This window comes from Dasypus novemcinctus, chromosome 9 (genome assembly GCF_030445035.2).
Source record: "Dasypus novemcinctus isolate mDasNov1 chromosome 9, mDasNov1.1.hap2, whole genome shotgun sequence".
In the NCBI taxonomy this organism is placed as follows: Eukaryota; Metazoa; Chordata; class Mammalia; order Cingulata; family Dasypodidae; genus Dasypus; species Dasypus novemcinctus.
The window spans coordinates 84,898,063-84,921,625 of NC_080681.1; the positions used below are offsets into that span (position 1 = coordinate 84,898,063).

At 36.2% G+C, this 23,563-nt stretch overlaps 1 protein-coding gene across 2 annotated transcripts in view; it reads left to right on the top strand.

Annotated features, from left to right (window-relative positions):
• The window catches only part of SPATA6 (spermatogenesis associated 6), a 203,048-nt gene that overhangs the window by 139,188 nt on the left and 40,297 nt on the right, over positions 1 to 23,563 (top strand). Inside the window, exons 10-11 of one of the 2 annotated variants that reach the window (XM_012525152.4) lie at positions 6,109 to 6,293; positions 10,647 to 10,746. In XM_012525152.4, the coding sequence (XP_012380606.1) occupies positions 6,109 to 6,293; positions 10,647 to 10,746 (285 nt within the window). The remainder of the gene's footprint in view (positions 1 to 6,108; positions 6,294 to 10,646; positions 10,747 to 23,563) is intronic. The other variant, XM_004458492.4, reaches the window with a different exon arrangement.

Below are 23,563 nucleotides of genomic sequence, written 5' to 3' on the forward strand. Positions count from 1 at the left end.
AATCCTTCCAGTTGGTAAGGCCAGATAACCTTGTTATCATCTCTTACATCTAGTTCATCAGTAAATCCTGATGGCCCTATCTTCAAATACATTTTAAATAGGATCACTTATTGCCATTACTACCACTCTGGTCCAAGCCAATATCCTTTTCCAGATTTTTTGGTATTAGTTTCCTAATGGAGCCCCCTACCTTGTCCTTGGCCCCTCTACAACTTTTCTCAACATGGTACCCAGAGGGATTCTATTATACATATATTTAAAAGTCAGCTTATTTTTTCTCAGCTCAGAACAGGAGCCTAAATTTTAGAACTTACTTTTGTAAACTAAACTTTTTGAAATTTTAGAATGGATTTAGATGATAGAAAAATTGCAAAGATAGTATTAAAATTTCCATACACCCTATATCTTTATTTAAAAATTTGTGGGTTTGCAGAAAAATTGTCATAAAATATAGGATTCCCATATACCACTCCACCACCAACACCTTGCATTGGTGTGGAATATTTGTTAAAATTGATGATAGCAAATTTTATAATTATACTATTAATTAACGTCTATGATTTAACTTAGGGTTCACTGTGTAGTGTAGTTCCATGGATTTTTTTAAAAAATTTTATTCTGCTACAATGTATATAATCTAACATTTCCCCTTTTAATAATAGTCAGGTATATATTTCAGTGCTGTTAATTGCATTCACAAAGTTTTGCTACCATCACCACCATTCATTACCAAAACATTTCCATCGTTACACTAGGAACCCAGTACTTTTTAAAGCATTAACTTCTGTTTAAGTTTGCTAAAGCTGCTAAAGGCAATATACCAGAAATGGGTTAGTTTTTGTATTGGGGATTTACTAGCTTACAAACTTACATTTCTAAGGCCATGAAAATGTCCAAATCAAGGCATCATCAGGCTATGCTTTCTCCCCAAACAGTCTGCTGGCAATTCTGGATGACTCTGTCACATGACAAAGCACATGGTGGCATCTGCTGATCTTTCCCTTCGCGTCAGGGTTTTGTTGCTTTCAGCTTCCAATTTCTATGACTTTTTCCTTTCTCTCCCTGAATTATATTCTCTTATAAAGGACTCCAGTAAGCAGATTAAGACCCACCCTGGTCCATGCCTTAACTGAAGTAACCTAATCAAAAAGTCCTTAACTTAAGTAACCTAATAAAAAGGTCCTACTTACAATAGGTTTACACCTACAGGAGTAGTTTAGCTTTAAGAACATGATTTTCTGGGGTCCATACAGCTTCAATCCATCAAATTCCACTCTCTGGACCTTCAAAATCATGTTCTTTCCAAATGCAAAATATATTCATTCAATCACAATATCCAAAGCCTTAAATAATTTCAATAACAATATTAAGTACAAAGCCCCATCAAAATCAGGTGTAGGTGTGTCCTGGGAAAAATTTCCCTCTGGCTGTGGACCAGTAAAACTTAGAAAACACGCTATCTGCCTCCAATATATAAAGGAGAGACAGCCATAGGATAAATGTTCACATTTCCATAGAGAGAAATTGGAAGGAAAACAGGGGTCATGGGTCCCAAAGAATTCCAAAATGCTGCAGATCATAGTCCGTTAGATTGCAAGGACTGAGTCTGAAAGTCGTCTATAGAATGGTGCTTTGTACTCTGGCTTAATGGGGTGACAGCCCCACCCTTTCCAAGGTCTTCCAGTAGCGATGTTCTCCCTAAACACTGGGCTGAGGGCTCTAGCATTTCCAAACATTGGGGTGATGGCCAGGCTCTTGGCTCCACCCTCATTAAGCATCAAGATGGCAGCCGGACTTTGGGCACCAACTTCCTTAAACACTCAGGTGGTGGCCAGCCTCTCTTCAATCTCTCAGGCATCTAAGAAACCTGGGGTGGTAACACTTTCTGAACAATAGGGTGGAAGACCTGCCCTCTCCAAGCTCGAGGGCGTATTCACCATTTCTGGACACATGGGTGGTTCTACTTTCTTGGCCTGAGATGCCTTCAGTTCATACCTCAACTTCCACGGTGGTTCTGCTTTTGAAGGCCTTTTTCCTTTTATCTGTCCGTTTTAGTCCAGACTGGCAGTGGTTCTGTTTATATAGATCTTTGCAAAAACTTGTTGGTTTTGCATGTAGTACATAGGAGTCCCAACTCTCAGTCAGGAAGGTGACAGAAATTCTCTATGGATAACTGCATTTCCAATTCTAACTTACACTGCAATGGCTGACTGATTCCATGTCCAGTTAAATCCTCACTTGGAACACTATTCTCTGATGACTTGTTTTCTGGAAGCTCAAAACTTTCTAAACCATCAATTTTTGGTTTCTTTGTACCCAGAATTTCAGTTTTCACCTTATCCCTTGCCTCTCACATTTTTACTCAGCTGTAAGAAGAAACCAGGCTGCACTTTCCACATTCAGTTTAGAAATCTCCTCAGTGAAATAATCGAGCTCATCACTTTCAAATTCTGCTTTACATCCAGTATCAGGATTCATTTTTGCCAGATTCTCTGCCATTTTAAAATTTTCTTCAAGTTTGCAATGGCATGTTATTTCTGTGTAAGGCCTCATTAGAAGTACTTTTAGACTCCAGATTTCTACCAATAGTCTTCTCAAAACAATCTAGGCTCTTTCTATCAAATACTTCACAATTCTTCCAGAATCTACCTCTTACCCATTTGTAAAACTGTTTCTACATTTTTGGTGTTTGCAGTAGCAGCGTCCCACTTTCCTGGTACCAGAATCTATTTTTGTTTGCTAAAACTAATAGAGGAAATACACCAGAAATGGTTTGACTTTTACAATAGAGATTTACTAGCTTACAAGCTTACAGTTCTGAGGCCATGAAAATGTCCAAATCAAAGCATTATCAGGAAGGGACGCTGATTTGGCCCAACTGATAGAGCATCCACCTACCATATGGGAGGTTCAGGGTTCAAACCTAGGGCCTCCTGACCCATGTGGTGAACTGGCCCACATGCAGTGCTAATGTGCGTAAGGAGTGCCATGCCGCACAGGGGTGTCCTCCATGTAGGGGAGCCCCACGTGCAAGGAGTGCACCCTGCAAGGATAAATACCCCGTGTGAAAAAAGTGCAGCCTGCCCAGGAGTGGCACCACACACACACAGAGCTGATGCAGCAAGATGATGAAACAAAAAGAGACACAGATTCCCGGTACTGCTGACAAGAATGCAAGTGGACACAGAATAACACACCGCAAATGGGCACAGAGAGCAGACAATGGGGGGAGGGAAGGGGAGAGAAATAAATAAATAATAAATCTTAAAAAAAAAAAAAAGACATCATCAGGCAATACTTTCTCCCCAGAGACTGGCTACTGGCCATCCTGGACTTCTCTGTCACATGACAAGGCACATGGTGGCATCTACTGGTCTCTTGTTTCTCTTCTTGGTTTCATTGCTTTCAGCTTCTGGTTTCTGTGGCTTTCTACTTTATCTCTGAATTACATTCTCTTACGAAGGACTCCAATAAGGATTTAGATCTACCCTGTTCTATATCTTAACTGAAGTAACTTAAAAAAAGACCCTACTTACAATAGGTTTATACCTTCAGGAATATACTGTCTTTAAGAATATGATTTTTTGAGTAAGCTATAAAGAAGATGAGAGAAATAAAATGTTATTTGGAGGAAGAAAAAAAAAGAAAAGAGAGGAAAAGAATATGATTTTATGGGGTTCCTGCAGCTTCAAGCCATCTCAACTTCCCATTCCCCATCCCTATCCTATCCCTTGGCAACTTATTTTCTAGCTTCTCACCCTAAGAGTTTGCTTATTAAATTTTTTTCAGGTAAATGAGCTCATACAATATTTGTCCTTTTTTGTATAGCTTTTTTCACTCAACATGAAGTCTTCAAGGTTCATCCATGTTGTCACAGATCCAAATTTCATTCCTTTTTATGGCTGAATAATAACTCCATTGTGTGTGTGTGTGTATGTATATACATGTTTTATTGTTTTATTTTTCCATTCATCTGTTGATGGACACTTGGTATGCTTCTATCTTTTGGCAATTGTGAATAATGGCTGCTGTGAACATTGGTGTGCAAATATGTTCGAGCCTCTGCTTTCATTTCTTTTAGATATATTCCTTGTAGTGGAATTGTTGAGTCTTATAGTAGTTCTGTACTTAGCTTTCTGAAGAACTGCCGAAGTGTCTTCCACAGCAGATGCAACGCTTTACATTGCCACCAGTAATAAATGAGATTTCTATTTCTCTGCATCCTCACCAACACTTGTTACTTTCCTTTTTTGTTTGTATTTTTATAGTATCTATTCTACTGGGTATGAAATGGTATCTCATTGGAGTTTGATTTGCGTTTCCCTGGTAGCAAATGATGTTGCACATCTTTTCATTGTGCTTTCTGGCCATTTGTATATCTTCTTTGGAGAGATGTCTGTTCAAATATTCTGCCAATTTTTTAATTGGGTTGTTTGTCCTTTGGTTTTTGAGGATTTCTTTATATATTCTGGATATTAATCTTTTGTCGATATGTGGCTTCCAAATATTTTCTCCCATTTTATATATTTTTTTTAATTTTCATGATAGAGTCCTTTGAAGAGGGAGCAGATGTGGCTCAAGCATTTAAGTGCTTCCCACATGAGAGGTCCTGGGTTCCCTTCCCAGTGCCTCCTAGAAACAGGAAACTGACAACAGGCAAACAAGCGAGAGAGCCAACTCAGGGGAACCAGTGTGGCTCACTGGTTGAGTGCTGGCTTCCCATATATGAGGTCTCAGTTTCAATCCTGGGCCCAGATACCTCAAAATAAAAATATATTAAAAAAAAAAAAAGTCCTTTGAAGAACAAAAGTGTTTTTTTAAAAGATTTATTTATTTATTTATTTCTCTCCCCTTCCCCCCACCCACCCCAGTTGTCCGTTCTCTATGTCTATTTGCTGCATCTTCTTTGTCTGCTTCTGTTGTTGTCAGCGGCACGGGAATCTGTGTTTCTTTTTGTTGTGTCATCTTGTTGTGTCAGCTCTCCATGTGGGCGGTGCCATTCTTAGTCAGGCTACACTTTCTGTCACACTGGGCAGCTCTCCTTACGGGGCACACTCCTTGTGCCTGGGGCTCCCCTACGCCTGGACACCCCTGTGTGGCATGGCACTCCTTGAGCTCATCAACACAGCGCATGGGCCAGCTCCACACAGTCAAGGAGGCCCGGGGTTTGAACCGCGGACCTCCCATGTAGTAGACGGACACCCTAACTACTGGGCCAAGTCTGCTTCCCGAAGAACAAAAGTTTTTGATTTATCTATTTTTTCTTTATTTGCTTGTGCTTTGGGTGTAAATTTTAAACCTACATTTTGGCCTCTCCAAATACTCAGTCCAGCTAGCTTCCTTGCTATTTCTAATACAGCGAACATGTTCCCCACACCTCTCCCCAAGATCTTTGCTTTTTTCCTCTCTCTCTTTCTGAAATATTCTTCCCACAAATGGCCACATGACTTGCTATCTTACCTCTTTCGTATCTCTACTAAGAAGCTATCTTTTCCTTGAGGTACACCCCCCATCCTATTTAAAATTACAGCTCCTTACTTATATACTCTCCCACCCATCACACTTCTTTTCCACTTTCCTCCTTTTTTTCTTTCCATGGTACTTAACATTCTCTGACATACCATATATTTGACCTATTTATCTTGTATATGGATGTGTATATGTCTTTAAATGCTATCTTTCCTTACTAGCATTTCAATTTTACTAACTTCCACAGGGGACAGAATTTTTACCTGATTTAACTAGAATTTAAATCTAGTTCTATTTAGCCTTATAGCTTATCTATCTTGTGGTTTATTACATGTTAGCATCTTTTGTTGTATACATACACACCAATACCCCCACCCTACCAACTCAGAAATCCTTAGAATTAATAAAATGTTTTAAGTTTTAGACATGTGGAATGAACTACTCAGATGTACTTAATATCTAATAATACAGCGATAAAAATGACTATTGCATTCTGAACTGTACCTTCAAATGTAGCTGTGCCATTATACTTTAAATAAACTTTTATGAACATAGTCTGTGTGTGCATGTGCATATATATAAGGTAATATTATGTTATATAGATGTATATATACACATATAATGTAATTTTGTCAACAGGTCAGCAGGACATCCCATGGGAGAGATTTCGATGACTCTTTGGAAAGGTGTGAGGAATATTTGAGCTCAAGACCATGCAGCAGACCCCAGCATTCTGCGAGGACATTACTAGTCCATTCAGCACCCTCAACAATGCCAAAACATTCTCCAAGCCCTGTGTTAAATCGAGCTTCTCTCAGGGAAAGGTAATTCATGGTCTTCATTTCTGTATAGTTTTTTTAATAATCAGCATTAGAAAAGGGAAGGCAGCAGCTAGGCATGTGAGGGTTTATCTGTAAAATATGATTTGATTTTAGGAGGCTTACTTAAGTTGTTTTCATTTAGAATATATTACATAGTATACCCAGACTTCTAAAAGTGAGTTTATTACCAGATAGAGGTCACTTTTACCCTCATTGAAATACTGAGACTCTTAAAAGTGAAAAGCACAGGTATGTGATAGTTTTGGTGTTTAATAGCTAAATAACATATGGTTTGTTCATAGGGATTTAATATTATGGGTGTACATTAAGTATAAAAATAACGTAGGTTATAATTTCCTTTTAGTCACAATGGTGATGCTGTACATTGTTGGTAAATGGTATCTACTTCCTCAAATAACCTCCCCCAAACTCCCGGTGGGAATCTTAATCATGTAAAGATCCCTGCTCTCCCTTTAAAAAGTCTTGGACAACCAGAGTCAAATGACTTGTTATCATTTGGAGATGAAGGAAATAATTCCTCTGTCATTTGTTTTTTATTGTTGTTGAATCCAAGCTGGAAATTGTTTACCTCTCTCACAACTAGTAACATAGAAAATGTCATAAATTTAAGAAACCCAACTATGGGCTTTTTAAAATGTTATAGTTCTACTAAATATGGACTAAAGACCGTTGTCACCAGAGGTTCTGAGGAGAGGGAGATGGAAGAATAGGTATAACACAGAGCATTTGGGGGACATTGGAATTGTTCTACATGATATTGCAATGACTGATACAAGCTATTATTCATTTTGTCAAAACTTAAAAATTGTGCGGTGCACAGTGTAAACCATAATGTAAACTGCTGTAGACCATGGTTAGTAGCAGTGCTTCAATATGTGTTCATCAGTAGTAACAAATGTACCACACTAATGAAAGATGTTGTTAACGGGGGGAAGAGGGTGAGGTATATGGGAACCCCCTCTATTTTCTGTGTAACATTTATATAAAGCTTCTTTAAAAATAAAGAAAAAAAATGTTATAGAAATTTGAAAGCCTAAGCAGTACACTGTTGTTTTCTTTACAGATAGGATTAAAAAGCTAAAATAGCACAGTAAATTCCTGTAGAATATTAGGGCCATCAGACATAATTGACAAAGTTTAATTTAACCATAGAGAGTATATCAGAACTTCAGCTCAAAACTGTTAATTCAACCAAGAGTACGTTAAAGCATTACTATTCTGAACAGATAGATTTGTCTATTTTCTCAACACTTTACGCATTCAAATCAATATCTAGAGGTATGTTCCAGATCCTAATCCTGAGATATGGATTTTGATTAATGTTGTCTACAGGGATCATTGAGTTCTTAAGCTTATAAGCTTTAAAACTTCAGTATATAGAGAGAAACTTTTGAAGAGAGGTTTTTCTGTTGAAGTCTGGTAACTTGCATTGCAATCTTAGGGGACTTCCCTTGATTTCCATGTCTGCTCAGATGTTCTGGCATATAGCTCGTGCTGCTTTCTTTTTTTTAACTTTTAGAATTAAGCACTTGTAATTTTGTTGTTTCGGTCCTTTGCCATATCTGTAGGAATTTTTTTACTTGCATTTCCTGGGATATATTTTTATAGTGTTTTATTTTTCTACCTTTTCACATGTTTTGCAGAATTCTCCAATTCTGTATCTACCACTATGTTATAATATCAACTTCAATCTTGTTACTTTATCCTTGAAATTTTGTTCCATCTTGAAGCCTGTTTTTTCCAATTTGATAAATTGTTCCTGAAGGCATTATTCAAAATGCCTAATGTCAGCTAGCTATCCCTTTGTTCATATTTCAGTGCAGGGGGATGGCTGGGAGTAGATAGTAGCATTTTACATATTATTTTCATGCTGGATAGTAGATGTGGGTAAGTGCTTCTCTGTTAGAAGGAAATAAGTGATTCTAATATTAAACATCACTTATTTTACCTATTACATGAGATGCTTTTAAATTTAAAAAAGTAAGATTTTTTATTTTATCTAACTAAACTAAACTTTTATTGGTCTAATTGCTAGGGAAGACCCAGTAAATGAACATTTTTGCTTTCACTAAAATAGAGCACTTCCATTTTGAACATATTTTTCTAAAAAAGATCTAGGTTTAGTCTAGAAAGGAAAATAAAATGTCTTTAAAATGTATTACTAGGAATGAAAACATTTCATTGTTTTCAGCAAAGTCAGAACCCCATTTTAAATATAAGACATTCTCTGATCTGGTTTTTTCTAGGTCACTAAGCAGTATGCTTGCAGGGTGTTTATTCATAAATCCACTGGAATCAATAAACAGTGTAATCTGATATAATTGTAAATTGTGTATCCCAGGCCAAATTCAAAGTATGACTGAACATAACAGCTATAGGAATTATCTGGGTAAATATTCATTAAAATTAAATGTTTCCTTTAAGTTTGCAGTAAAATGCTGATTCTTTAATCATGTGTTTGAACTCCTTTAGAGTAAAGGGGCTTTTTTGCTTTAAGCTCCTTAAAAAAAAACCTTCAGTAGAAGGTAGCACGTCATAAAACAGTTTCAATTTAGATTATAAGTGTTACATTTCAGAAGTAGTTTTCTTCCCATGGTGGAATAAATATTAATATTATGACTTAAAATTTTTATTAGACTTTATAGTTATTACTAAAATTAGACTAAGAGATGCTAGCAAATCTAATTTAAAAGGAGTGGATATTCTTTTTAATCATGTTTGATTTTTGTAAAAGGAGCTAAAGATTGGTGGTCAACCATTCCTTATACCACAGCACAGACTAGTGAATGCACTTGGAGCTGCATAATTCAATCTCAGATTTCCAAGATATGCCACATATATAGAAAATAACATCTTCCAATCTCCATCAGTGCTGTAGCACTTGCCTTTTATGAATGCGGACGATTACAATTTAGATATTTTGTAAATAATTTCTTCTGCTTAGTCCGCTGTACTTTTGTTAACTAGTAAAATAGTAGTTTGTAAGAACAAATATGGAGGAGAAAAAGTCAAAGGTTTATGCAGCATATTAGCATTTTACTCATTAATTTGTAAAGGAATTTACTTTGTAAATATCAGTGATACTTTGTATAGATGCAGTGTATTCAGATAGATCTGGAACTTTTTTATTATTTGTATAAGACAAATAGCTAAATTAATGCCAGTTTTGAATTGGGGAAGGGCATATGAGGAGATCGATGCTTTCTTTTTTGACATATTTAATTCCAACCCTCAGACCATAATAAGTCTCTAGAATACCCATATTATTTTATTTCTTTTTTTTAATTGTTGTTAATGTACTTATAGCAGAGACTAGGGAGATGATATTGTCTGTGTTTGATAAGAGACCACGTAATTTCTGAATGTATTCTGAACAATAAAAATATGGTTGGATTCTAAATATGTTCATGACAGCAGTGGACTTGGCCCAGTGGTTAGGGCGTCCGTCTACCACATGGGAGGTCCGCAGTTCAAACCCTGGGCCTCCTTGACCCGTGTGCAGCTGGCCCATGCACAGTGCTGATGAGCGGGGGAGTGCCCTGCCATGAAGGGGTGTCCCCTGTGTAGGGGAGCCCCACGCCCGGGGAGTGCACCCGGTAAGAAGAGCCGCCCAGCGTGAAAGAAAACGCAGCCTGCCCAGTAATGGTGCCCTGCGCCCGGAGAGCTGACCCAACAAAGGGAAACACAGATTCCTGTGCTGCTGACAACAACGGAAGCAGACAGGGAGGAGGGCGCAGCGAGTGGACACAGAGAACAGAGAGGGGGGAGGCGGAGAGAAATAAGTAAATAAATAAATAAATCTTTTAAAATAAATAAATAATATGTCCATGTATTGTACACATTGGTTTCCTTTCATAAAATTAGTTTTATTTTTTTATATACAGTTAGGAATTGCTCTTCCACATAGCCTAAGAGAATGCAATTAAATAACTGGAGAGTAGGAACCAATTTTAAAGGCACTGTATATGGAGTTATTTTTCACATATGAAAATCTGTATCTTTAGTAATAAAGCTCTAAAGAATTATGTATGTAAATTGTTAAAATGGTACGAAATATAGGTATTGTCTCCCAAATGCATGTCATGCTTTATTATTAAGACTGTTTATTGAACATATTGTGAAGACTTGTTGCTGCTGCGGAGAATCAAGACCTAGTACCTGGTTTTATGTTCCCTTGCTCCCCATTAGTCTAAGGAAGAAACTGTTATTTTAATTTGTATATGCTATTATACAGGGACTAAAAAAATGACTTTCTATATCTGACATTTGGGAATTTGGAAAGATTTGTTTTTCTCTCCCTCTGGCTACAAGTCACCTTTGTTTTTATGCCTCCAGGTTCCATTCTGATTGGTGCTCACCTTCAAACTGCGATGAGATCCATGACCGGGTAAAAAATGTCTTGAAATCACACCAGGCTCATCAAAGACATTTATATGTTAGTTTCTAAAACTTTGTCTTAGAGGCTTTTATAATAGGGCCAAAGAACCATTCAAGATGCTAAAGCTGGCAGTAGTCACTGGGAAGGAAAAAAAAACCTCCATTGATGAATGGTTTTGCTAAAGGCAACATAACTAACTTCTTTGACCCTGAGTCATTAGGGAAAATGTTTGAGACAGACCAGCTCAACTATAAACAATGCTGGTGACGATTATTCTATTTAAAAATCAGTAAGTAGTGACTGTATAATAATTATTTTTAAAGCCTTCAACTATGAGAACCATTTGCTGCAAATAGATTTAATTCTAAATGGTAGCATGAGGGAGGAAGGGAGAAATCTGTATTTTGAAGAAGTTTCACTGCTGATTTTTATGTTAATTATATATTTAAAGGAGGAAAAAAGGCAGGTCAGGTTTATCAGGTTTAATGTGAGAATGTTTTCTAAAATAATGCAAATAAACACATAACCTGAATGATAGCCGAGAAGCAATGACAGTTCCTAGGGAATGTAACTGGATTATATGACCTTGGGATCAATATGTACATTTTTATGTTTCTCTATTCATACAATTTTTTTAATTAAACTTGTCTTCAAAGTATAATATACATATAGAAAATGCACAAATCATAAGAACATCTTGATTAATTATTATAAAAGGAGCAGATTGATAACTAGAACATTATCAGCTCTGCAGAAGCCCTGCTCTTGTTTCCTCACATTTACTGCCACTCCAAGTGGCACTCCTCCCATTACTGCCACTCTAACAAGATTAGGACTCCTCCTGTTTTTTTTTTTTGTTTTTTTTTTTGGTCTGGCTCATTTTACTCAATATTGTATTTACAGTTCAGGCATCTTGTTATAAGTAACAGTATTGCTTCATTCTTGCTACTGTAGGGTATTTCATCATACGAAAATACTACCATATTTACCCATTCTTCTGTTGACAGACATTTGGTTGTTTTTGGTTTGGACTATAAAAAATCAAACTGCTATTACAGATAATACATGTCTTTGGGTAATAGTGTATATATTTTATGTAGGTACATACCTACCAGTGGAATTATTTGGTTATAGGGTATGTGTATATTCAGCTTTTGTGGACACTGCCAAAAAATGTTCCAAGTGGTTTTAACAGTTTATATTCCCACTACCATTGTCTTTGAGTTCTACTTGCTCCATTTTCTCACTGTTATACAATTGATTTTATGTGCCTGTGTGAGTGTATATGTTTTCATTTGGCTTTCTGATAGGTAAGAAGTGATTTATCACATAATGGTTTTAATTTGAAGTTGCCTGGTGACTAGTTAAGTTCAGTACCATTTTATATTGTTTATACCGTTCAAGTAATTTGTATATTTTTCTACTAGGTTATCTACGTTTTGCCTGTTGAGTTTTGTATAAATACAAGTTCTTAGTCATATACTGCAGTTTTCTTTTCCTACTCTCGTATTCGTATCTTTTGATGCATAGAAATTCTTAACTCTAGTGTAATCTAATTTACTTTTTCAAAAATTTGCCTTTTTGATTAGCATTTTTAGAATTTTTGCCTGCTTCAACACTCTTTTTTGTTCTTTTTAAAAAAAAGCCTTTAACATTTTGTTATCTTTCACATTTAAATGTGATCTATTTGAAATTGTTTTTTTTCTGTGCAGGGGTAAGTAGTATCAAATTTAAAGAGAGTCTCATGATTATGGCTGTCTATTTTTCCCCTTTATTTCTGTTAATTTTATTTTATGTGTTTTGATGCAGTGTTATTAGTTGTATACAAACTTCAGACTGTGATATATCCTTAGGGGTAGGAATACTTGTTGCTCCACAGTATTAGTATAACTGTAGAAGCCTTCTTTTGGCTACAATATGCATGGTATATATTTTTCCACCCTTTGCTTTTTCATTTTACTTTAAGTGTGTATCTTGTGAAGCATTTCATCCATTCACATTTAATATAACCACTGATGATTTATAACTACCATCTTTTTTTTTTTCCTCTCTGTTGTCTGATCTCTATGCCATTCGCTGTGTGTTCTTCTGTGACCACTTCTATCCCTATCAATGGCACTGGGAATCTGTGTTTCTTTTTGTTGTGTCATCTTGTTGTGTCAGCTCTCCGTGTGTGCAGAGCCATTCTTGGGCAGGCTGCACTTTCTTTTGTACTGGGCAGCTCTCCTTACTGGGCACACTCCTTGCACGTGGGGCTCCCCTATGCAAGGGACACCCCTGCATGGCATGGCACTCCTTGCGCGCATCAGCACTGCTCATGGGCCAGCTCCACACAGGTCAAGGAGGCCCAGGGTTTGAACCACAGACCTCTCGTGTGGTAGGCAGTGCCCTATCCATTGGGCCACATCCACTTCCCTGATTTCTTTTTGACCACATTTTATGTTTTCTCCCTATGTGCTGGATTTTTTTTTTTTTTGATTAATAAAATTTTAAAATTTGTTTTTTTTTCCTTTTTATTAACTTGTCATTCATTCCTTTACTTTTCTGTGATCAGGTGCCTGACAGAGTTCAACATGCATACATGACACATCTCTTTGATGACTTCCCTAACCTAAAAACTCTTAATTCTTTTAACCTTCCTCATTTTTTACATTTCTCTTATCATGCATTTTAACTCTACATATATATGAAACACAGGAAATTATTGTAAGTGCTTTTATAGTAACATTTATTCATTTTAGTCACATATTTACCCTTTTCATTGTTCTTCATTCTTTCCTGCATTTCCATGTTTCTACTATTTCCGTGTTCTAGAGTCTAGAATCATTTTCCTCCTTCTTGAAGAACTCCCTTTAATTGCTCTTTTCATGTCAGTGTGATTTTATTAGTTTAAAAACATCTTTGTTTTACTTTTTAAAAATGTAGGATAGTTTATTTGGTGGATAATTCTATGTTGGTAGTTATTTAATGAAATCAGTCCATTGCCTTTTGGATTCTTTTGTGTCTTGAAAAGTCAGCTGTCAGTTAGTTGTTACTCTTTCAAGTAATGTGAGGTTTTCCCCCTCTGATACTTTTAAGATTTTCTCTTATGGAAAATGGACTTGGCCCAGTGGTTAGGGCGTCCGTCTACCACATGGGAGGTCCACGGTTCAAACCCCGGGCCTCCTTGACCCGTGTGGAGCCGGCCCATGCGCAGTGCTGATGCGCGCAAGGAGTGCCGCGCCACGCAGGGGTGTCCCCCGCATAGGGGAGCCCCACGCGCAAGGAGTGCACCCGTAAGGAGAGCCGCCCAGCGCGAAAGAAAGTGCAGCCTGCCCAGGAATGGCGCCACCCACACTTCCCATGCCGCTGATGACAACAGAAGCGGACAAAGAAACAAGACGCAGCAAATAGACACAGAGAACAGACAACGGGGGCGGGGGGGGGGAGTCAATAAATAAATCTTTAAAAAAAAAAAAGATTTTCTCTTAGATTATGTGTTCAGTAGATGTGGTTTTCTTGGATTAATTCTGCATTAAATTAGCAGTGCTTCTTAAATTTTCAGATTGATATAGTTTATGCATTTTGGAAAACCCTCAGTGTTTCTTTACACATTGCTTCTGCCCATTATCTACTCTTCTCCTGGATTTCCCAATTACACTTACATAAGGTCTTTACACTGTTTCTCACACGTATCTTACACTTAATTTTGGCAATTTTCATTATTTTTTCACTCTCTTCAGTTTGGATATTTTCTTTTTTTTTTTAAAGATTTATTTTATTTATTTCTCTCCCCTTTCCCCCCATTGTCTGCTCTCTGTCCATTCGCTGTGTGTTTTTCTGTGTCCACTTGCATTCTTGTCATGCAGCATCGGGAAACTATGTCGCTTTTTTGTTGTTGTTGCATCATCTTGCTGCCTCAGTTCTCTGTATGTGCAGCACCACTCCTGGGCGAGCTGTGCTTTTTTCACGGCTCTCCTTGTGGGGCTCACTCCTTGTGCGTGGGGCACCCCTGTGCGGGGGACACCCCTGCATGGCACAGCACTCCTTGTGCATAGCAGCACTGCACATGGGCCAGCTCACCACATGGGTCAGGAGGCCCTGGGTATCGAATCCTGGACACTCCATATGGTAGGCAGTCGTTCCTATCAGTTGAGCCACAACTGCTTCCCTAGATATTTTCTTTTGAACTGTCTTCCAGTTTTTAAATCCTCTCTTCTGCTGTGCTTTCATTGTGTTAAAACTATTTTATATGGACTCAGTCCTTGAAATACACAAACTACGAAAACTAACTCAAGAGCAAATAGATAACTTGAAAAGTTGTATATGTATTGTAAAAGTTCAATTTATAGCTTAAAATCTTCGAAAACAAAAGTCCAGACCCAGATGGTTTCTCTGGTGAATTCAACCAGTCTTATACAATCTTTTTATGAAAATAGGCAAAGAAGGAAAATTTCCCAACCCTTTTTATAAGGTCAAAATTTACCCTAATGCCAAAAGCAGATGGCAATATAAGAAAGGGAAAATATTAGACCAATGTCTTTCTTAAACTTTCATGCAAAAATCTTAAACAAGTTTTTAGCACATCAGATTTCAGCACTATATAAAAATGAAAATAAATTAAAAAAATAAGTGAGCTTATTCCAGAAGTGCAAGGCTGGTTCAATATTTGAAAATCAATGTTAAGTCAGCCTTTTAACAGATTAAGAAAAAGCATATGACCATTTCAGTAGACACATAAAAACATTCAACAAAATTAAAAATCTATTCATGATAAAAACTCTCATCAAATTAGGAATAGAATTTCTTTTACCTTATAAAGGGGACTCTGTAACAAAAACTTACAGCTAATATTTGTTGGTGAAAGACTGAATGCTTTCCCCCTAATTTCAGGAATAAGGCAAGGATTCCCTGTCACCACTCTTTTTAATATCATACTGGGAATATTAGACAATTCAATGAGGCAAGAAAAAGAAATACATATATACAGGTTTGAAAAGAAGAAATAAAACTGTGTATATTTACAGAACATATGATTTTCTATGTAGAAAATTCCAAAGAATTCACAAAAGAGCTCCTAGAACTTACAAGTGATTTTAGCAAGGTCAGTATACAAAAGTCAATTCCTTTCCTATATACCAGCAAGAAACAATTGGAATTTGAAATTAGAGATTCCACACCATTTATAATAGCCCTCAGAAATTAAACTGCTTAAATAAAACTCTTAACAGAATATGTGCAGGATCTGTATACTGAGAGCAAAACACTGAAGAAATAAATCACAAAGATAGAAATAAATGGATATAGATTGGTGGACTCAGTATTGTTAAGATGTCATTTCTTCCCAATTTGATCTGTAGATTCAGTGCAATTTCAATCAAATTCCCAGCATAGTTTTTTGTAGTTATTGACAAGCTGATTTTAAAATGTATGTGGAAAGGCAAAGGAACTAGAAAAGCCAAAACAATTCCAAAAAGAACAAGATAGAGGGCTCACTACCCAGTTTCCTGTAGCGCATAGTAATCAAGATAGTTTGGCCTTGACTAAATGGCAGATACATAGATCAATGGAGCAGATTAGAGATTTCAGAAATAGACCCACAGAAATAGTGTCAACTGATTTTTGACACAAGTGCAGTCAATTCAATGGAGAATTTGCATTTATTTTCAACAATTGCTGAGTCAAAAAAACTGCATGTGAGTATATCTCACACTTTATGCAAAAATAATTCAAGATAGATCATTGACCTAAATGTAAAACTATAAAACTTTTCAAGAAAACATAGTAGAAAATTTGCATAATAAAAAAAGATAAGTTGAACTTAATAAAAGAAAAAAATGTTTTCTCTGTGAAAGATACTATTAAGGAATGGCATGACAAATCACAGCCTGGGGGAAAATATTTGCAAGTCACATTTATGCTTAAGGATTTGTATCCAAGGTTTGTTTAAAAAAACTCTTTAAACTCAACAATATGAAAACAAATAGCATAATGAAAAGTGGGCAAAAGATCTGAGCAAATATTTATATAAATATTTGAAAAGATGTTCAATATAATTTGTCAATAGGAAATGCAAATTAAAATCACAGTGAGATACCTCTGCAAAAACAAAATAAAAAAGTGAAATACACTCACAGTAGCAAATGCTGGTGAGAACATGGAATAACAGGAGTGCCCATTCAGTGTTGGTGGAAATGCCTAATGGCACATTCACTTTTGAAAAGAGTTTGGCAGTTTCAAATAAAGTTAAACCTACATTTATTATATGACCCAGCAATCCAACTCTTATTTACCCAAATGAATTGAAAATTTATATTCACACAAAAGCCTGCACATGAATGTTTATAGAAACTTTACTCGTAATCACCCCAAACTGTAAGCAGCCAAGAATTCTTTCAGTGGTGAATAGTAAACTATGGTATATCCAGTCAACGGAATGCTAGTCGGCAATAAAAAAGAATGAGCTATTGAGTCACACAATAACATGAAAAGTAAATTTAATTTGCCAAATTTAAGAAGCCAGTACAAGACTACATATTGTAAGCTTTTATTACATTACTGAAATAGCAAAACTACAGGGATGGAATACAATTCACTGATTTCCAAAGTTAGGGGAGGGAGAAGGGGCCGACTCAAAAGAGGCCAGCTGCACAGAGTTTTTATGGTGATGAAATTGTTCTGATTGATTCTGGAATGGTCAATACATGACTATACATTTGCCAAAACTTATAGGACTATACATGACAAAGAGGGAACATTATGTATGAAATTAAAAGAAACATATCAGCTCCTTATGTAGCAGATTAATGTATTTCATGCAGGGGTATGGATTAACATTTCTGAAAGTACATTTATGTGAGAGTTGAACAAAGAGATAAAGAAAGCCAAGTTTCCTATTGTACAAGAATGAAATTACAAAGAAGCAAGGTGGAAAATGGCTAGAATGAATCCTGTCATGTTTATTTTTGATATTAATATATGTACAGATTGATTCAGAACTTCTGAAATGAGTATGTACGGGGGCTAGTATACACATATTTCATAGCTTTGTCCTATGAGAGGGCCTAGAAGCAGTGACATTTAGACCTTAGTTTCTAAATATTTTTTTTAAATACAAGTTACAAGGTCTCCTGGAGCAATTGCTAATTCTGGGGCTGTGGTAGAGAATATTCAAGATTAGTATGAAGCATCTCAGACAAGACAGCAGAAAGCTTCCTTCTGCTTTTCAGAGGTTTTCTAGTTAGCCTTTGGTTCCCTCACCCTACACAGCTTCAGCTATTTCACAAGTGGCTTGAGGGAACAATCAGCTCAGTTTTGTGCTCATGTCTCTCTGAATTTTGTCCCTTCAAACCTTTAATTTTATCCATCTTGCACATTGAGACTGCCAAAACCTTTCTGGTTGGGGAGCTGATATAGCTCAAGTTGTTGAGCACCTGTTCCTCATGTATGAGGTCCCAGATTCATTCCCCAGTACCTTCTAAAAAAAATGCCTTTCCGTTTTCTTTATCTTTCAGCTGTGGACCATAGTAGAACAAAGCATAGATTCATGACATTTTGTTCTATATCCAAAATCCAAAAATGCCTCCTAGATAAAACCAGCAGTATAAAGTTAGCTCACCTCTGAGATTCTCTCCTCTAGAATCTTGGCACCACTAGTACTGTTTAAGCAGCTTTCTTATGCCTTTAAACAACAACAAAATTTTATTTTATGTGACTTCTTAAGTTGCTCTCAGTAGGTGCTTGATCTGCCACAAACTACTCCTTTCTACTTGAAAGTGAAAGTACTTCACACCTCTTTTAATTACTTTAATTTTGTATTTGCCTCTAGTCTGACTTTCTTGAACAGAAGGTATTAAGGTTATTCATACTGGCTTACATGGGACACTAATTTTAATATCCTAGATTGTTCTCCATTAAGGATAGCCTGAACACAAACAAAATCAGTTCAATTTTTTTTTGCCAATGTTCTTTCACATATTATAATATATTTTATACTCAGTGCTCAATGCCAGGCATTAATCAATTCACTGGGGATATATTCATGAAATTAAAGTTCCCACCAATCCAATGATTATTTAATAAGGCCATAAGTGAATATGAGACAGTAAAAGCACAATAGTGTAGAAAGGGTATATGATTAAATATAAGAATAGAAAACATAAGCATGAATTGCCATGGTTCTTCTAGAGAAAAACTGAAACTGGTTACATAGAAATAAGTACTACTTATTAAAATTTCACTGTAGGCCAGAAATAACAGAAATAAGCAAGTGCTAACTTTGTGAGCTCTAGATACTGAAACATTTTTTCCTCACAGTAATCTTAAGAAGTAAGTACTATTGAGAACCCTATTTTGAAATAAGGAAACTGAGGCTCAGAGAAGTTAAGTGACTTATACCCAGGATTTGAATTCAGGTTTTGAATCCAGGTTAGCACCCTTTGCTCATAACCACTGAGCTCTACAGAGATAAACACACAGTGTGCAACCTGATAAATGTAAGCTCAATAATATGCCCAAACTGAAAACATGTAACATAAAAATTTGAGCTCCGTGGCCACATCCGTGTTCAGAAACAGAAATAAGCAAGCACTGACATTGTGAGCTCTAGATACTGAAACATATTTCCCGTGGACATAGGTCAGAACAAAGTCCATGTTGTTCCTACTTGAAGAATATTCATAAACAAAGATAAGCCATAAACGCCAGGTGTGATTTTTATTTCACAAAGAATTTAAATAAATTCTGTAGCACAGTGGAAGAAGTCCTTTACGAATCATTAAATATTTTGACTAATACAGAAGAGAAAAGCATGAAAGGTTATGACATTTGATAATCATTTAAAAAATGAAGAGAACCCATCTATAACAAGCTAATAGAACTCAGTAGGGCAGAAAGAGTCTGTTTAAAATAAAACCCAAGGGCTAAAATTGTGCAAATATCGAATATTTTTATTACACCTTATTCAAGAAATAACATAAACTTGATCACTTCAATCCTAGTCCTTTTACTATTTCCTCTTCTCACATATTTGAGAATCCTGTACATTTTAAGCCTTAATTTCCCATTTCCTTTCCTCACACCATCCCCTGGTAACCTATATTCTATAGAGCTTCTGACTCTTGAGTTTGCTTGTATTTATTTCAAATCAGTGAAATCATACAATATTTGTCCTTTCATGTCTAGCTTATTTCAGTCAGCATGATGTCTTCAAGGTTCATCCATGCTATCTCATGTACAGGATTTCATTCCGTTTCATAGCTGAACAATATTCCCTTGTTTGTATATATCACATTTTGTTTATCCATTTATCAGTTGATGGACACTTGGGTTGCTTCCATTTTTTGGCAGTTGTGAATAATGCCACTATGAACATCATGTGCAAATACTGTTCAAGTTCAAGCTGACAATTCTTTTGGGTATATACCTAGTAGTGTGATTCCTGGGTGGTTTGGTAATTCTATATTTAGCTTTCTGAAGAACCGCCAAACTCTTCCACAATGGCTGCACCATTTTACATTGCCATCTGTAATGAATGAATGTTCCTATTTCTCCACACCCTCTCCAGTACTTGTTTTTCTGTTTTTTTTTTTGTAGAAACCATTCTACTGGGTGTGAAAGAATATCTCATTGTGGATTTGATTTGCATTTCCCTGGTGGCTAATGATGTTGAGCATCATTTCATGTGCTTTCTGGCCGTTTTTGTTATCTTCTTTGGAGAAATGTCTTTTCAGAGTATTTTGCCTATTTTTTGGTTGGTTTATTTTTAACTTTTTAAGTTGAAGGATTTCTTTACGTATTCTGAATATTAATCCTCCATCAGATACGTGGTTTCCAAGTATTTTTTTCTCATAGTGCAGAGACCCGACCCCGCGGATCAGTCGAACCGAGACCTGAGGGAGGGAGTGGGAATGAAAAAGGGACAAGAGACACAAAGAATGGAGACAAGACAGGATTCTGATCAAGTCTCGTTTATTGAGGGTCAATCAGGGGTTCTTGTAGCCAGGGATGAATGAGGTGGTAAATACTGACAACACATGTGTCCGTAAATGATTGGTTAACTAGATTTTGATTCTCGTGCCACACGCACGTGCAGATGGTTATTTGGCAATGTCTGTGGAAAGACTTTCATGCTCTTTAGGGAGTGCCCAATTGGAGCCCGGGGGGAGTGGCGTAAGAATAGAAACTTAATTGCTTCAGCGAGGGTGGGGAAACAGAAACTTAACCGGGTTAGTATCTAAAAATAGCGCTTAGCAACAAGATGGCCAATACAACGCCTGTGCCAGAGGCAGCTTCCCACAGTGCAGTTTGTCATTTCACTTTCATGATAAAGTTTTTTGAGGCACAAAGGTTTTTAATTTTGATGAGGCCCAATTTACCTGTTTATTTGTTGCTTGTGCTTTGGGTGTAAAGTCCAAGAATCCATTGCCTAACATGAGATCCTGAAGATGCTTCCCTAAGTTTTCTTCTAGGAGTTTGATAGTTCTGGCTCTTATATTTAGGTCTTTGATCCATTTTGAGTTGATTTTTTTTTTCAGTAAAGTGTTAGTGATCCTTCTTCCTTTTTATGCAAATGGAGATCCATTTTTCCCAGTTCCATTTATTGAAGAGACTGATATTTCCCAATTGAGTGGTCTTTGCTATCTTGTCAAAAATCAGTTGGCCATAAATGTGAGGGTTGATTTCTGAACTCTCAATTCACTTCCATTGTTCTATGTCTGTTCTTGTGTCAATACTATGCACTTTTGATATTGTGATTTTGTAATAAGTTTTTAAGATCAGACAGTGTGAGTCCTCCAATTTTATTCTTCTTTATCAAGATAACTTTGGCTATTCTGGACCGCTTATCCTTCCATGTAAATTTGATGATTGACTTTTCCACTTTTGCAAGGAAGGTTGTTGCAAGGAATTTTTATTGGGTTTGCATTAAATCTATAAATCACGTTGGGTAGGATTGACATCTTAATATTTAGCCTTCCATTCCATGAACATGGAATGGGCTTCCATTTATTTATGTCTTTTATCCCATAAGTTTTAATGTCATCTACTCATCACCATTTGGTTCAAGACATTTTCTAATTTCTATTGTAATATTTCTTTTATTCTTGGGTTATTTAAAAGTATACTGCCAGATTACCAAACATTTTTGTGGGGGAGGGGTTGTATTTTGTTATTCTGTTATATATTTTTAGATCTACTGTGGTTTGAGAATATACTCTCTGAAATTTGACATTTCCTTTATGACTTAGTATATGATCACTTTTGGTTCCATGTGCACTTCAAAAATATCTGACATCTGTTGTTGCTTTAGTGTACTTGACAGCTAGTTCAAGTTTGTTAATTGTAGTTCAGTACTTCTCTTTTCTTTTTAATTTATTTCTCTCCCCTTCCCACCCCCCACCCCCCAGTTGTCTGCTCTCTGTGTCCACTTGCTGTGTTGTTCTTCTGTGTCCACTTGTATTCTAGTCAGTGGCACCAGGAATCTTTGTCTCTTTTTGTTGCATCTATGTTTCTTTTTTTGTTGCATCATCTTGCTGCGGCAGCTTTCCGTTGTGTGCAGCACCACTCCTGGGCAGGCTGTGTTTTTTTCACGCGAGGTGGCTCTCCTAATGGGCGTACTCCTTGCGTGTAGGGCTCTCCTATGCTGGAGATACCCCTGCATGGCATGGCACTCCTTGCGCGCATCAGCACTGCACATGGGCCAGCTCACCACACAGGTCAGGAGGCCCTGGGTTTGAACCCTGGACCTCCCATGTGGTTGAGCCAGATCCGCTTCCCAAGTACTTTATCCTTACTGACTTTTTCTTCTTTGCTTGTTCTTTAAGTTTCTAAAACAGTGGGCAAGCAATTTAAATTTTCCACTATGACTTGTGTATTTTAGTTCTCATTTTAATTCTAATAATTTCGAATTTTTTATATTTTAGAGTTGTATGATTAGTTACCTATAAATAAAGGCAAATTCTGTCATTAAAAAGTCCATCTTATTTCTAGTAATGCTTTTTTGTAGATCTGTGTTTTTTTGATATTAGTTAACTAAAGTAGCTTTATCTGGTTAGTGTTTTGCAAGGACTATCTTCTTTCATCCTTGTACTTTCAATCTTTCTGTTTCTATTTAAGAGGAATTTCTTAATTTACTTTTGTTTTTCATACAATGTGGCAATCATTATGTTCAAATTATTCATATTGAATGTACCCAATGATATATTTGGGTATTAATCTATTTCTATTATCATGCATGTTTTATTTTTCTTTTTTTCTTTTATTTTGCTTTCTTTTCAATTAAGTATATATTATCATCTCATTTTTTTACCATATTAATTTGAGATACTTTCTTTTTCTGTATTTTTGGTGTTTACTTTAAACATTAAAACATATATTCTTCTTAAAGTTTAATATAGATGAATTTTTTTTATCACTAACCAGGCAGACAATGCAAGTACCTTGGAACATCCTAATTTATTTATTCCCCACCTGACATACTAAATTTATCATGTATTTTTATTGTCTGTGTTTTTTAAACATTTTATTACATCATTATTATTTTCATGCAGGCAATACTCATTTAAATATAACCTTATCTTACCATGTTGTGGATCTTCATTCCTTCCTGCCTCTCCAATAGGGAAGTTATGTGTGTTTATAGAACAATCATGCAAAAATTACAAGATTCCCATATACCACCCTATTATTAACACCTTGCATTGGTGTGGTACATTTGTTGCAATTGATGAAAGCACATCGTTATTACCACTATTAACTATAGCACATGGTCTAGTCTAGGATTTAGTCACTATATTATGCAATTCCATAATTTAAAAAAATTTATTCTAGTAACATATATGCAACTTAAAATTTCTCCTTTTAACCACACCCAAATATATAATTAAGTGCTGTTAAT